Below are 17,869 nucleotides of genomic sequence, written 5' to 3'. Positions count from 1 at the left end.
TAATATTAGCAGCATATATTAGACTCTTTAGGTAATACCAATAGAACCACCCACCCCAAACCCTTTTTAATTCTGTTATACTATTCACATTTATCACCAATATTTGCAAGTATAAATGTCATATTTAGGTTTTCAAATATCCACATGGCATTATGAAAGCTCATAGTAGCTCATAACAGCACGTAAAATGTTATGAATGAACATATACGAATATGGAGTTACATCACTGTTCCTCTTGTGCACTTCAGCAAATAGTATAAATAGTAGTATAAGGTGGGTGAGATCTAAGCTGGCAAAGCCTTTCATGTGGTGTGATCCTCAAAGACAAGTGAGGGCGGGGAGCCAAGGTGAAGCCAAACACTCCTCACACCTCCTCTTCTAGAAACCATCTACTTCCTAGCTGCTACATTAGCCAGAGGCTAATGTGCTGTAGATTAATAAATGACACCACTGTCAATTGAACACAGAAGTTACGCCCATTTCAACGGGCAGAAGTGCAGTAGCAGAAACCAAGACAGTTCAGTGGGTCTGCAGCTCTCCTACATGACTCTACACTGTAGATTGGAGTTCCCATCTTAAGCACTTAAACAGAATACAGGCAGCATGCAAATGAGCTCAGCCATGTTTCAAATTTCAGAGACTTCTCATGTCTCCCTAATGCCTTAAGAGGGATAAATGAAGTCCCCGTTTCACGAGAGGCAGAATAAAACATGCATGTGTGCTTTCTCAACTGGGTCATTCCAGTTGGGTAGGGTCGCTGTGTTTCAAACAAACGTAATATCAGTCAAATGGGCACAGGCACGAAGGACTCTGTGCTGCACACTCGGGGCCAACGCTGCACCTCTCTGAATTTTAAGGGACTGTCCATAAACCTCCTTTAAATATGGTGGCTGAACAGAGGAGCAGATGCAGCAAAACTGTTATCAGTGAGTGACAGCAGTGAAATATTTCTACCCTGTTAACCTATTTCCACTGACAAATAGTATCTAAACATTCATTCATTCATGTAGACTGTGCCTGTGCGAGGGGGATTTTCTTCCATTTAACAGCAAGTATAGAGGCATCAGGAAATAGTGAGAAAACCAAATTAGACCCACAATATTATGTTACACATATACAACATTAGCACAGCAAACGCTTAAACACAACCTTATTGTAGTAGAAAAAACTGTAGTCTGGCAAAATTTTTAAGAGAATATATTTATAAATTATATTTTTAAGCAATACTTCTGAATCCGTTTTATTTAATCATCTTTTACAATAAGTATGAAACCAAAATAAACTAAAATACAAACCAACATGTGTGTGTATTGTGTGTATGAACCCAAGATGCAGTGTTCCAAACACACGGTGCTGTAGGCACCCTGGACACATGCTGGTTCTTCTTGAGGAGCATTTGGCTGGCAGGCTGGTCGAGGGTCAAACAAGTACAAACTAAAGTCATAGTGATGACTGGGAGGCCTGTGAACTCATGTCCCCTATGGTAGATGTGTGAATAGAGCTATTACCTTACAACAGTGTTATGAATCACATGGACGCACGCACGCACGCAACACACACACGCACACACACACACACACACACACAGGCCAGTACAATATGCATTCATTTGATATGGGCTGTGAGAAGATTGTTCAAGAGCTCCAATTATTCATTCTTAAACAAACAGAAGAAAATTGCTGTATACTTCCAATACCGCTTAACCACAACCAATCCGGTTCGAAACTCGGCACTTCTTGCTGTGTAAGCACACACATCATAATGGAACAACAATGAGGAAATTGAAGCTCGTTAGTTCTAAAACGGAAGCAATCCGACCAAAGAACCGAAACACTAACCTCACCAACTATTTAGACCGAATCTGATGACACGCTGAAGGGACACGTAGGAGCATTGGGGGGTTCATTATGTACTTTCTAAAAATTCAACATCAAGAAATCTTACCTGGAGACCCCTCCGTCTTAATATGCTGGAGTCATCCATTCTACGGTCTTCTACAAGCCAACTTCAGTTATGTTGTTTTAACCACCGTACAGAAAGAGCAGGGAATCCTGGAACCAAGTCTGTGGGGAAGGGCAAACTAGCAGGCACCCGTCAGCCCAAACACGGCAGTCACAGCAGAGAGGAGCAGCATGGGTGGCAGCCTCCAGGCAGGAGTGAACAGGAGGATGGAGCCCCGTTAACCCAGTGTGGAAATCTTTGTTCAGTTCTCAGAGACCAAGTGGATGATCAGTTTAGTGAACACTTTTAAATACCTTTATCCATGTTATGGTCGTGATTTTCACGGTCACCATTTGGAAATACACTGGGGTGATTGTCCTTTAAAACTAGTAAGACACATTTCTAAGTGGCAGGAAATCTTTATTTAGCATTCTTTATGTTTGATGCAGTTACTCTTCATAAAAAAGGCTCTTCCAGAAGATTTCTTCAAAATGCAGATTGTGTGTCCCTGTCAAAGGAATGTGAGTCTTCAAAAAAATAAAGGCTCACATAAAAAAGCCCAAATAAATCATACAGGGACCGTGTACCTCCAGAGTAGGAAGCAGCACTTCAGTACCTGGTCCTGTGGTCACGCTGCTGTTTCTTTTCTTCTTTTTTAATTATCAAGCACGCTGCTCATGCAAAGCAGTTTGGACTACAGCCTTTAGAACTGCATCTCTCACCCTCCTTCAGTTGATCAGGCCCTCAGGTCTGCAAACGGAGCATTTGGCCCCGAGATTGACGACCTCCTCTTGTCTCATTCATCTATTCAGCCCAGAATAAACACGCACCTTGGGTTGTGAGCCCCTCTAAACAAGGGCTGATAGAAAGGCTCCATCAAGCTTCCTGTGCACTTCCCATCCTTGGATTCCCATAAGGACTGATTTCTATGGAAACCGCAGCCTCTACAGAACCCGTGGCCATTTAATAATGAAACAGGTATCTTGGAGCAAGATAAAATAGAACAAATCTGAAGATATTTTGGTGCGTCTTCTCTCAAGCCTTACATAAGTGGCAGTATTAGTGTCCAACGTGCACATCCATCTGTGAGATCAGAACCACTCCTCTCAGAGAGAGAAAAATGAACTGCTTAGATTTCCACACAATTCACCCATTTACATCTTCAGGAACATTCTTCTCCAACGGATTAAACAGGTTTAATTATGGCCGACTGACACACAGTCTAGACCCGTCCAGGACACTGTCTGGATGTACATTTTTGGCAGTCCCAAAGTAGTCACAAAGACGCATGGAAGGAAGCAAAAAGAGCTAAAAACGCTGCCCACGCTCGGAGCGGATCTACAACGAGTCCACAGCTGCAGACGCCCAGGCTGGAGCAGCCCACCGACAGTACAAAGCACACAACAACTCCACTCAAACCCACATGGCTAGATTCCAATCCCCTCCATGAAGGAACAGAGGAGGACAGCGCTCATTGGCCAAAGAGACAGATGAAGAGTCTATTCCGGCAGAGCCATGTCTTTTCACCAGCGGTTAAAATGAAGATGCAGTCTCTCACACATAGACCTTCTTTGATTCTTCTCCTAAGATATTTCTGCAGCTCCCTACAGTGACATTACATCAGATACTTCAGCCAGCTGGTGTGACACCGGCCAAAACCGCTTACCCTAATATACATGGGCTCCTGAACAGCTGCACAGAGAAAGAAATAATCCACGCACAAGAGTGAGAGCGGAGAAGGAAAAGTGGCACTCAGCATCTATTAATCTCTGAGATGACTGTGGCCTTTAACACAGCCCACTAAGGATATGAATGAGATGCCAGAGAGACACACCAGAGGCTCTTATTCGTGATCATGTCCGTCTCCTGATCCTTTCACTATACGGACTCTTCTGCCAGTCTGCAGCTCCGCGTGGATCTGATCTGGAGAATTAAACGGCTGCTTGTGTTCGCTGCTGTAGCACGCAACCCCCCTTTAGTCTGTTCTTCTGCATTCTCCGTGTTCCTCACATGCCTCCGTCTCCCTCGTCTGTGCACCGCGTAGGAGCGGTGGCGGCACAACGCACTCTCTCACACACTCTCTCTCTCTCTCGCTCGCTCGCTCTATCGCTCTCTCCCTCTTCTATCAGCCAGGCAACATATCTAGCCAGCCAATAAAATTCAGGCAAGCCAGTATGCATTTACATAATATGAATGGGGGCGCTGAAAGCCCCGCCTTTTCACACTTCTGTTTTCTGCACAGCTCTGCCATTCTAATCCCATCACAGAGCCAGATTCACTCCAAAACCACAGAAGCACTACAGATTCTTTTTCTTAGCACATGGATGTTATACACTCCCATACAATGAATAAATGATGAGCCCTCAACCTGTGATTAATTATTTAGCCTCAATATTTGAACAAAATCATTCAGTGCTTAACACATTTTCCCTTTTCATTTGTGTGTTTCATTACAGTGGCATACAGTAAAGATGTTTTAATAGGTCTCTGTGCAAGGCTCTCCGTACGGCGATTCATGTGCTAGGCTGCTTTGTCCTTTCTCTTGGGGGAAGAAGAGAGGGACATGAGAGACAGATTAACATACATGGCGTTTTTTCAGAGCTGGTTCTTTATCTCCAGGTCTGGGTTCTTATTACCAACCTCTCCCTTCTTCTGCTTTTCTCTCTCGTGCTGGTAAGTAGCACAAGCTCAGCAATGGTGAGGAGAAGTGAAGTGTGGTAAACAGTATATGATGTGACAGGACGGGGGTGAAAGCATGTAAGGAGGACTACAAGGAGGAGCTCCATGAGGAAACGAAGAGGCAGGGAGTCTCGTCACGGCCTGGTTCCAGGAACATGACAAGTGAGGTTGCTCGCCCGGCCTTCACACCCCCCAGATCTTAATCCTAGCTTCTCAGGGACAAGGTAGATCGGGCTGTTCAGAGCATGTCAGTACACAGTACCTCCACCTAATTTAAATTCCTCCAATAAAGTGGCCATTCATGTGTGCTGGTATACACACACACACACACACACACACACACACACACACACACACACACACACACACACACACACACACACACACACACACACACACACACACACACACACACACACACACACACACACACACAGAGAGACCTACCCACTCACCCAGGAACTGACTGAACAAGAATGCACATGACCATTCACGTCACAAATGACTGCTACAGAAGAGTACTATACTGCATCTACACGTCACAAATGACTGCTACAGAAGAGTACTATACTGCATCTACACGTCACAAATGACTGCTACAGAAGAGTACTATACTGCATCTACACGTCACAAATGACTGCTACAGAACAGTACTATACTCCATCTACACGTCACAAATGACTGCTACAGAACAGTACTATACAGCATCTACACGTCACAAATGACTGCTACAGAAGAGTACTATACTGCATTTACACGTCACAAATGACTGCTACAGAAGAGTACTATACTGCATCTACACGTCACAAATGACTGCTACAGAAGAGTACTATACTGCATCTACACGTCACAAATGACTGCTACAGAAGAGTACTATACTGCATCTACACGTCACAAATGACTGCTACAGAAGAGTACTATACTGCATCTACACGTCACAAATGACTGCTACAGAAGAGTACTATACTGCATCTACACGTCACAAATGACTGCTACAGAAGAGTACTATACTGCATCTACACGTCACAAATGACTGCTACAGAAGAGTACTATACTGCATCTACACGTCACAAATGACTGCTACAGAAGAGTACTATACTGCATCTACACGTCACAAATGACTGCTACAGAAGAGTACTATACTGCATCTACACGTCACAAATGACTGCTACAGAAGAGTACTATACTGCATCTACACGTCACAAATGACTGCTACAGAAGAGTACTATACTGCATCTACACGTCACAAATGACTGCTACAGAAGAGTACTATACTGCATCTACACGTCACAAATGACTGCTACAGAAGAGTACTATACTGCATCTACACGTCACAAATGACTGCTACAGAAGAGTACTATACTGCATCTACACGTCACAAATGACTGCTACAGAAGAGTACTATACTGCATCTACACGTCACAAATGACTGCTACAGAAGAGTACTATACTGCATCTACACGTCACAAATGACTGCTACAGAAGAGTACTATACTGCATCTACACGTCACAAATGACTGCTACAGAAGAGTACTATACTGCATCTACACGTCACAAATGACTGCTACAGAAGAGTACTATACTGCATCTACACGTCACAAATGACTGCTACAGAAGAGTACTATACTGCATCTACACGTCACAAATGACTGCTACAGAAGAGTACTATACTGCATCTACACGTCACAAATGACTGCTACAGAAGAGTACTATACTGCATCTACTGAGGGCCAGAGTTACACTGATGTCCCAGCAGCCATTAAAGCAGCAGATTCTCTTGGAAACAGCCGTCATCAGACGTGCTGCAGGGGAACGAGCATTGCTGTGTGCAGTATTTTTAGCAGGTGCCTCCACATGGATAGGTGATTTATGCAGCCAAAAAGATCAGACGAGCCTCACTGCAGTCCTGCAGGAGTCCATTGAGAAGGGCATGTAAACATTTAAACGCTATCCAGTCAAGCCACTTAACACTACCACACAGTGTTATTACTTCCATGTGACTGAAAACAAAGGAAAAGTTAAGCCATGTTTCTGTGCAAAACAAGGTAATAAACAGTTTGGGACTACACACCCACAACACGTCATACATCACCAAACAAGAGCAAGATGGCTCCAGCAATCTGTATCTAACCATCAATGAACGACAAAGCACTACATGTCCAAAAGAGAGACATTATTTATGATCTGCAAATAAAAAGAGTTCACCATGTTCTCTTCATGCAAATATGTTACCTCAATGACACAGTGACAAACTGTCTGACAAGGTCCACTAGCCAGGATAAGGAGACTCGAGACAAACTAACAAGACTGTCTGAGACACGAGACTAGAACCTGCAAACAAGGTTAATGATGCCACTTAAGAAACTGTAGAGACACATATTGATCGCTCCCCAGCAGTTTAAATTTATAGTGGACATAAAGTGTGTGCGCACGTGCACACACACACATGCATGCATGCACAATGCATCATTTCTGTTGCCATAGACCACACCGTTAAGATATTGTAGAACCTACATAATTTACAAAAAATATTTGTTAACAAAATCATTTACCAAAGGGGCTAAGAGAATTTAGACTGTAAAAACCCAAGTCTGCTTTCCACCAACATGGAAGTGGTGGCAACACAGCACTCATTAGCTGTGTAACGAAGGAGGCAGATAAACGCAAACATGACAGCACACATGGACGCAACAAATCTGGGGTATCATTATACATTTATGATGAACCACAAACACTCACCCCTGGGGTAGAGTATAAAAATTCATTTCTATCCACTGGAAAATTTAAATTTAAATTTAAAGGGCAAGATCCTCTCTATAAAGCTCAATAAGAGCTTGAATTTCTGTGTGTATTCATGTGTTCATTATAAGTTAGTGATTCTATAACGCAATTCTAAAACTCAATTCTAAAATCATCCAAACAATTCATAGTTTGAGTCAAAGTGTAGTAACCATTACATTTACAGTCCGCCTAAAGTAAAGAACTACAGAACAATCCATGTTCTACCAATGTATAAAGATAGTACAAACACGGAGACACACATCCACAAAGTTCTACACACCTAGGTAGGTCATTCCCAAATTCAAATTCCCCATTTCCTTTAGTACTGTCAACACATGTCATCGCCAAACTCACAGTGGCCCGAAAGTGGCGTGAATTTACTGGGAATTCATCCATCACTGAGTTCATTTACATTTCTTCACAATTCTATAGTATGATGAAGGCTTGTAAGATAAATCAGCGAGTGGTGAGTTAAAACACGCATGTTTAGTGCGTGTCTGGATTCACAGATAGGCGTTATCTACTCTGCTCTGCAGTGGCTGTACGGTGGTAAGAGCTTCAATCTTCTGTGGGTCCTCCAGCACACAACAGCCTTCCAGAACTTCCAGAATGGAGAGGAACTGCCTAGACCTGTTTACTATCATCATGATCAACACGCATGTGCTTACCCCAGAGTTTAAAAACATGTTCTCCCAGTTACCATATGTGTGTACCATACGTGCCCACTGAAATACATCATTCTGGAGGTTTAAACCTTCAGCTAAATGGGCTGACAACTCTACAACCACTAGATTAGTCTCATCGGGTCTTCGCAATCTGAATTCACAGTTGCTGTTCACACTGTGAGCTACTGCAAGCTCTGCCTCTAAATATATATTCTGCACCTTCAAACAAAACCTCCACGCAGAGCTACAAAGGCTCACACGTAGTCACCAGTCACAGAGGCAAAATAAAACAGAGATGAACCAAAATAAACCATTTGTCCACATTCTGACTGTAACTGGCATCTATTACAATCACACTGCGTAAAGATCAATTCAAATGTACAGAGAACCTCAAGACCATCGGCATATGGCAACAACAAGCCTACACCTTTTGCAGCTTTGCCGTATATAATTGCTCGGAGAGTCGTGCTGGTGCCAGGGCCCTGTCTGCGATGGAGAACTGGGAGAGCTGGGAGAGACAGCCTGAGGGGAGTGAACTCGCTGCACAAGAGGCTGGAGAGACATGGCCAGGCCTCATCAAAGACGGGGCGTCACTAGGGGGAACTGATGAAGTGCTGAGCAAGCTTCAGGCCAGAAGAACAGAGCTCTACTTACCAGAGGCAGACTAAGTGTCACCACAGCTGGAGGGAACATGGAAGGCCATTTAACAGCAAGCTGGCTCGTGAACGCCTTTAGAAGTGGAGGCGCATTTGAAAACAGCAGCATACACAATTTCTTTATTGCTCACAGTTACAACTAATTCCTTGGCAAATTTTACTTTCTCAAGATGAAAAGTTTTATATGTGCTAAGAAATCAAACCAACAGGCTTGAAGAAAACAAATCCGCCATGTGTCAGGCAATTCTAAATGCCTTATACAGCTGTGAATTTATGGGGGGAGAAAGCTCACCGAATGCTGTTAAAGAATTATTAGATCAAAACCAATTCCACAGTATTTTTTCACATTGTGTCCAATTACTCTGCTAAAGACTGGAGGGCTCTAAAAGGCACTTTTTGTCAGTGATCCTTTTCCATCCTTCCCCACAATGCGTGTGCGCCACCAGCGTCCGTGGACAGAGAGCAAACACAGATTCCAGTCATCCCCATAGCCCTGAAATGCCAGCTTATCTTCCTCTGATTAAGCGAACGAGTTGGGCTTCCCGCCCACAGCCCACATTTAGTTTCACAGAACATCAAGATAGGCGTTCCCATGGCGATACGAGGTGGATACGTGTCATTCTCCCATGCACCCGAACCACCGCAAGGATTCTGCTGCCCGTTATTGTCTGCACATTGTCTCAGGCTGCAGGACAAAACGTCAGGCACGGGAAGCGACACCTGGCACGATCATGAGACGTTCTGAACCCCTAGGAACATTGACAAGTAACTCTAGGGTTGAACAACCCAGATGTTGTACAAAACATTTTTCAACAGAAGCAATATGCAAATTTTTGAGTGCAAGCTTGCTCCACTTATGAAAGTAACCTTCTTAAAACCTACAATCCTAAGGTGTTAAAAGGTCTGCATGCTCAGAGGAATGTTCTCAGTATTTTTAGATGTCCCATTAAAAGGTTCTGCAGTGAGAAGAAGCTTTAGTGCATAGAGGTGCCCTCTGCTAATTACCCTCACTGTGTAACATTAAAGGATGACATCATGCATCTGGAGCACATGACTGATGCTGATCTGGCAAGAGATGCAGTCCTGAGAAACAACTACACAACTCTGCCCAAGGAAAACCAGCTGATTGTGACTATCTGAGATGCCTTTTTAATGCTTTTAATTAAAACATTTAAATTTAAAATTGCAGTCTGAATATTCAAATCCTTAACCAACAAGCAACATACCAAATTAGTGCTTTGAATGTGGTTTAGTCAAGCTTGCAGACTTTGTAGTTTTTCAACTTTGCAAAAATATTTTTCAGAACTCATGTGACATTATTCCCCATGAGCTCTAACAGGATTCCTGCAGACAAATCGTGTTTTTACTCCAAATTTGCTCTACTTATAAATATATTATAAATAGAATCTCAGTTACAAATGTGACAAAATAAAGGGTAGTGAGAACACATCCACCCTTAACCCAGTTTTCTCAACAGAGAAATATTCTCAGTACACCATTATAATCCCACATCACAAGACCAATGTACAGAGGGTTTTGGACAACTGAACTTAATAAGCACACTTCTTTTGCATGTTAACAGGAGGCAGTATGTAAAAAGTAAAAGATCCAAAAACAAGTTTTTCTCTACGGATTGCAAGAAAGTGATGTTTGTCGGTGATATTGAAATGCTACATTAATGTGTGCTGATCTGAAAAACATGGTAAACCAAAGCATTACTAAAAATGGTTCCAACAAACGGGCAACTGTGAAACTACTGCCTGAATTCCCAAGATAACAACATGTAGTACATGATGTCATTATATCAGCATTTATAGTCTGCACTGGAACCATAGCAAACACTATTTTCTGTGGCACTGTTACCTGGGTCTTAATAATGTATGATTAATGCAAATATAAACTAGGATTTTTTTTTATTATTATTATTATTTTAACTGGCCATAAAAACTCACAAACACACTTGAAATGGCACAACAATCATGCCATGGGATTGCCAACCCCATCTGTCAGATGCTGTCGGTCCAATCTTCTTACATAAAGCAAATTCTGACAAGCTGGCAGGCTGGCTGATGTAGATGACAGTCCAAAACCCCACTGGCCACATGCACGCCTCTAAACCCTTCAAACTAGCGCACTCCAAAGGGAACACACACAATGTACTGTCTACAAAGACAGCTCTCTGAGATCTGAGCTTGACAGCTACAGAGTTATGTGTAAATCTGAATTAGCAAATGTGTATTATAGTAGGTTTCAGTGTTATTATTAAACTTGCAATGGTTAGCAAGTATTTCTCCAAAATCCATGAGTACATTAATCCTAAAAGCCACAGTATGGAAATGCAAGATCAGTTAGAAATAAATCAGTTAGCATAGTTAAACTACTAGAATAAAATTATTGATGTCTAGAGACATGAAAAGAGAATCAACATTTAAGCATGGAGAAAGCATGAAATGCAAGAAAGGCCACGAGTGTGATCAATACCAGCACTTCTCTGACTCACCAGTGATAGACTGGGAGCTTCAGGCTACAGTGCACATTGTGTCTAACAACACTTTAAAAATTAAATAAATGTTTCATTAAAACAAAAGGGGGGGGGGGGGGGGGGGGGGATGCGTAACAGGACACTGCTATGAAGGAAATCAATATGACTCAGACTGTCACATCACACAATCTGTTGTGGGTTAAGAGCCAAAGTAATATTAAGGTTTGAGGAGAAGAAACTAGGGTTTGACCAAACGAAGGGACACCCGAGGAAATTAATTTTGCTCCGCAACACCCACATGGACCAATCAACCAACAATGAACCAATGAATCAACCAATCAAAGTCGCATCTGAAATGTTTTCATTGCATGTTGAGTGTTCTGAGGGACCGCAGTGGTCTAAACGTACCGCCGCATTTTAGCCAGATATATCATAGAGGAATGAAAGAGTTTCTCACCTAAGAAGATCCTGAATGTAGAAAATGTGCATGCATGTATGGTGAAAAAAATCTGAGGGAACCAGAACTATGAAGTCTATTCCACCGTCATGTTTCACAGTTGTTCGTTTACAGGGTATCTGCACATTTTTAAATCTCAAATTCAATGACTTTTAAGACCTTTTTAATACCTCTCACAAGAAAAAAATAATACCAGGGTTGCCAAATTTTCAAGATCGTTTGGAGTGAGATTTGAACCTGGAGGGGGGTGGCGAGTGTCAATTTCTGTTAGCAGCGAATGACTCGATATGCATATTACTATTACGAGTGCTATCATATCGCTTGTGTTTTTCAGATTTCATATGAGAATCCAGCCCTTTACAGCCCATTGTACCAAGTTTGAATGTTTTTCGGCAAGTTCACATCGCGCCTCACTGGATCACTGGAAGGTTTCAGCTAGCCACAATATTTTTCATCCTCCAGTCACTTCACTGAATGGACATTTACCCATGTCTGCATCGGAGCCTTGTATTGTTGTTCCCGCCGCAGCCCTCAAATAAGAAAAGCAGCTTGCTAGGCAGCTAAAGCATCGTCTGCTGTTTCCACCTGTTAGGTGACGTACTACTGCCATTTAGCAGGCGGAGTATACGGCCGTTGCGGAAATGATAATTATTGTGGGATATACATCGGTAAAATAAAACAGAAAAACTGAGCAACACACTTATTTAATGCCTCCCCTCCTAAAATTCCAGACATTTTAAGACATTTTTAGACCTTGAATATGTAAAACTAAATCTAAGACATTTTAAGACTTTTTAAGGACCCGCAGGAACCCTGGTTTACTTTTGCAAGTGTAACAATAGTTGGGAATAATGTTCGTTTGCTAGGGGCCACAGGCTCTTTGGTCCTTAAATAACCAGAATGCCTGTGTGAACAAGCCTCTCCACATCTTTAACCCACAGCTGACACAGTGGGTTAGGGAGCAGTGGCAGATTAAATTGACCAGACTCTAAAGCTGGTGTCTGAACAACTATTTAATTATTAAGGTAATAGCGGCAACCTTGGCTGTTATGTGACATTACTGCAACAGTGGGAGACAGCCCTTAACTGTACAAAAAGAAACAGACACATTTCTTTGTGTGCTAAACAAATACCACTCTCTCATGACATATATATGCCAAGATGGCGTGAATCCCTTCACGCAACATACTGTAGTGAACCTCGGGGATATACTGATGAATCAGTGTCACTGACATAAAGGGTGTAGCTGGATGTCTGCTGATGACGACCTGCCTGAGAACTGATCATCAGACAGGCTGCACTAGCACAGCACACAAGAGCTCTAACGGAGTTTAGCCTCTTAAATCTAGAACTGATGATGATGATGATGATGATGATGAGGATAATGACGAAGGGCCGGTCTGCCATATGCTGACAGTGTCCTCATCCAGGGGGTGGGAGAAACGAGAACAAACAGGAAAACAGAAGAAAGTGAAAACACAAATTACTCCCTAAACAAAAAAACATATTGAACGCTATGGAATACTGACCAATCATACTTAATAGATATCAATATTGAATATTGACACCCCACAACCAATGATTCAGTGGCTTCAAAATACAAAGAATAACCATAATTTCTAGAGTGACCACAAACAAAGAACCAAACACTCTTTCAAAAACTTTTTTAAACTAAATAATTTACCATGAGTGGGACAGTTGGGTAACACAAAATGTAATAGCTCCATGCTCCAAGTATAACATCTTCTAAGCTTCCAAGTTATTATTTCTTCATACGAAAGGCTTCATAAAAGACGAGCATAAACCAAGACAAATCCAGCTTGTGATAAAAGCTGACACAGGAAGCAACAAAGAGAGGAGAAACTGAAACGTGAATCCATTAAAAAAAAGAAAAAAAAACAGACAACAGGCATTCATAACGGCCATGACAGTTTCCAAGGCAACCCCACATGGCTTTTGTCCGTGCCTGCGTTAGGTGAAGAAACAGATCTAATGCGAGAGGAAGGGCAGTGTGCCGGCTGAAAGGAACCAGGGAGAGCTGAGCTGACCTCACATCAATAAACGCTCAGTCCTGATTGAAGGGAGATTGAGAAAAGCCGGAACAAAACCCACAGAGAGATGGATGACAAGAAAGGGGGGAAAGGGAGGGTCAAACGCATGGATGTGGGTGTGTGCATGTGAATATGGGCTTGGGCGTAGAACATTAGACAATCGTGTGACCTAAGGCATTTCTCGAGTATAGACTGTCCTATAGTCCAAACCTTAAGGAACAAATGCAAATGAATGTTTGTCTTTTGTCTCAGGAAACAGTCGGGCAAAAATATTTCCATCTTTCTTCCGCTAAAAACAATCATGTTTTGTGCCATTTTGGCAGGACAATTGAGGAAACAATTTTCAAACAGAACATACATCTCTTCCTTACTATGATGAATATCTGAGTGAAAATGAACAATGTGGTAGAACAGGATTTTACCCACGATTCTCTTGCCTTCTGTCCACTGCACTTGACTAACAGTTTCAGAAAAACAAGAATTTTGTCTATTCAATGATTTATCACTATGAACCATATGAATCATGAGTAATATGACAAAGGGTCGAGTTAACAAGGAAACAAGTACATTTTCATTTCAGGTTGTCTAATAAAAGTTAATTGATTCATTAGATGAAACATGCATACTAAAACTGGACACTATAAGTATCTATATTAAATCTCACGGGTGATTTTATAGGTGTACAATCACTGCAGCAGTCCTGCTGGAGTCTGTATGTCAGTGTCACTGGTGGGCTGAGACCGGTCTGCCACCCAAAACAATTAAGACAACAGCAGAACCTGAGGACTAAGTACAGAGAGATTAACCCAAAGTGTGCATGGCCACAGATGGCCTAGATAGCCTAGGTGGCCTGAAACTTTACACCCACATGGAGGTTTTCATAGAGTAGCATTAACAAAGGGGGACTGGGAAATATAAATAATAGGATCTTCAACAAAGTATTAAAAAAAGAGATTAACAGATGCAAGCTTAATTTCTGTTGTACAGAATAAACCTGCAAGCTTCACCCTGATTGCTTTCATCAACTGATGAGGGTGCCCAGAACCAGCTAGCAAGCAACTTTAAATGAAGCAATTTTAGGCAATGTATGGATTTAGGATGAACTGATAAAACTCTACACTTTCTATTATAGAAATTTAAAATATATTTCAAAACATTATATTGTATATTTTATATTGTTTTATTTTTTTGGATATATGCACATACAGTATACTTAACACAGGTAACATACATAGAGATATTTAAAGCAAAGCATTTTAAAGCAGAGCTGATGAACGACCTCTGTCTGAACCGCCCTAATCTCACACACACACACACACACACACACACACACACACACACACACACACACACACACACACACACACACACACACACACACACACACACAAACGATGGACAATCTATCAGCACTCTACTACCTGCTTAATATTGTATGTATTACAGTTACTTCAAGGCACAGAGTGTCGCTGCTGCAGACTACTGAACTCAGTCTTTTCATTCACAGCAACACCATACGGCCAGACACGGTCCTGAATGCCTGAGGCACAGGAGCAGCTGTAAGACCATGTGTGTCCTGAGCAACACTCCGCCTCCTGATCCAGGTACATATTATGCTCCCATAATTATAATCACTAACTAAATTTAGACATTTTTATATAGCACAATACATGTTCTTAGATCAATATACACACAAATTATACAAAAACTTCATAACCTCCATACACTAGGTTGATCTATGACAATAACAATCAGCCATTTCTTAATTGAATTTTTCATCTGCTTTGCCAGTTGCCCTAGTTAGTCTTGTCTCCAGTCACTTGACATTAGGCCATCCTCCGACGGAAAACTCATTATCTCCGGTAATTCAGATCAGGAATTCATGCTTGGTGGCCTTTGACGTAAACACATGGTTCTTGGTAGACGTATCATTTTCTACATGAAAAAATTATACAAACACCAACATGAGTAAGAGACAACAGTCAGCTATAAAGACTCAGGGAGGTGCAGTCGGGATTCTATGCCTCCCCAGAGTAAAGAAACAAAGGAATCCTGGCCTTATTAAAGGAAATGCCCTCTCTAGTTCAGGATTCTGACAATAACAAGTCTGTAGCTAGCACCTAGCCCAGCACCAGCATAAAAAGGTTATTTCTTCTGAAAAACTGGCTTGCTGCTAGATAATAAGAAGGAAGAGTGTGAAGGAAAATAGACAAAGCCAGCATACACACACAGTTTGGACAACAACCAACTATGATATATTCAATCATAAGGTTCACAGTGCTTGTGAACACATACGAGAGAAATAATAAATGAAATTTACACTTTAAACAAGTGATAATGGCTAGAGGGAAAAAAACAGAAAGCAATATAACGGGTCATTGACCCTTCTTTGAAAAAAACATACTCTCATAAGGTAAATATGGAGAGAGGGATTTGCTTATAGAGGAAGGCATCAGGACGGCCACAAAGTAGAAGCTTAAGAACAAAGAGCATTTACTACAACTGTCTTCCATCCATTTCCTAAAACAACACAGAGAAAAGCCTCAAACCAACGAGAACACAACTAAAACGTAGACTGATGTAAACGCAACACTGGCATTCGCATGTGATCTACTAAGATGAATGGAACCGTGTCAGATTACGGGTAAGGGAAGCCTGTCTCGTCATCTCAGTGAAGGGACAAAAGTCTCACCAAGAAGGCTTTTTGCTAAATTCTATATACACATAAAGATGTATACCTGGCTATTACTTGTAAATGTAATGTATTACTTCCAATTTATTGACATATAAGTATTTATTTAAAAATTAACAATTATATAGGTTACATTATTTTTGCATACATATTTTTGCATAACATTTTATCAATTCCATGTTATAATAAGGATGCCACATAATTTTATCATTTTAATTTGCTAGTGTGCAACTGATCTAATACCACCCCCACCCCTGCTTCCTACAGTAGCACTAAGGTAACAATGATCTGAAGCACAACAAAAGGGTGGAGGAGGAGCTCCACCAGCAAGCCTCTGCTGAATTTAGAATAACCCCACAGAGCAAAGGGGATACATGTAGTCAGCTTCAATAGAACGAACCTCAACCCCTCCAGCTTATTCAACTGGCTTCAAACGAGCAGAAAATACGCAGCAACTACTGAAACACATTTCCTTCAGGACACAAAGCATCTGGCTTATTTAAGGCTCCATACAACGTTATTGGTGTACATCGTTTTTACACAACACGGAGAGACAACCAACACAAAAAGACAGTCGGCCGTTACTGTGAAATGAGTAGTGAAAAGTAATAGAGTGATGAGTAATGCCACACCGTGGAGTTTGTGCTCTCCTGCTGGCTCCAAACGTGCCTTCATTTCAAGCAGTCTTGAATTTTTCATATGCAGTTTAATTGCTATCTGGAACAGACAAGGACAGTCTCACCGCTGTGTGCACTGACTCACACTGACTAGAATCAAGCAAAAAAGGTTTAATTGAACTGCAGAAGCAGCACTGTTGTCATGTTTGTGTGTGTGTGTGTGTGTGTGTGTGTGTGTGTGTGTGTGTGTGTGTGTGTGTGTGTGTGTGTTGTGGACGTGTACGCCACGTAGACAGTAATATGCAGGGGAGTTGAGGGAATACTGAGACATTTTACAATTAAAGTCTGAATTCTGCATGCATGTAAATCTGAAAAGGTCAGAGCTTTGACAAATGAGGACTAAAACTAGATCTAAAATGTAACAAGCTAAATATAAGTGAAGAGTGAACAAACCACAGTGAAAAACAACACAACATACATACATCTTTTAGATTCCAAAATGATAGACGTGCATCTCATCTCCTCTTCAAGTGTACCCTGCAGGGCATTGGGATTTCATCAGAAAATTACCATAATGGAGACAAACTGAGGGAGGTCCATGTGAAGTATCAGTAATAAAATGTAAATGTGTGGTGAACATATGGGGGAAGCAACATGATGGACATGAGGAATTGCTCCAACACTAACTTAATAGCAAAAAAAAATGCAGAGGAAAATGACAGGAGACAACCACATACGACACATATTAATGTCAAATTCTAAACAAGATCATCATTTCAATGGCCTGTCCAAACATGATTTTCATAATCATGACAGCCACATAGCCAATATGAAGATGATGAGAAAAG

At 41.6% G+C, this 17,869-nt stretch overlaps 1 protein-coding gene across 5 annotated transcripts in view; it reads right to left on the bottom strand.

The window, feature by feature from the left end:
* The window catches only part of mast2 (microtubule associated serine/threonine kinase 2), a 113,753-nt gene that overhangs the window by 63,769 nt on the left and 32,115 nt on the right, over positions 1 to 17,869 (bottom strand). Inside the window, exon 1 of one of the 5 annotated variants that reach the window (XM_077014928.1) lies at positions 1,945 to 4,007. The exons of the other annotated variants lie outside the window; for them this stretch is intronic. Coding sequence (XP_076871043.1) covers positions 1,945 to 1,983 — 39 coding nt within the window. The 5' untranslated portion in view covers positions 1,984 to 4,007. Of the gene's footprint in view, positions 1 to 1,944; positions 4,008 to 17,869 lie in introns of those variants that run through there. 5 annotated transcript variants of the gene reach the window in all.

This window comes from Brachyhypopomus gauderio, chromosome 8 (genome assembly GCF_052324685.1).
Source record: "Brachyhypopomus gauderio isolate BG-103 chromosome 8, BGAUD_0.2, whole genome shotgun sequence".
NCBI classification, from domain to species: Eukaryota; Metazoa; Chordata; class Actinopteri; order Gymnotiformes; family Hypopomidae; genus Brachyhypopomus; species Brachyhypopomus gauderio.
Note: the sequence above shows the minus strand (reverse complement) of the source record. Positions and strands in the feature narration are given on the sequence as shown.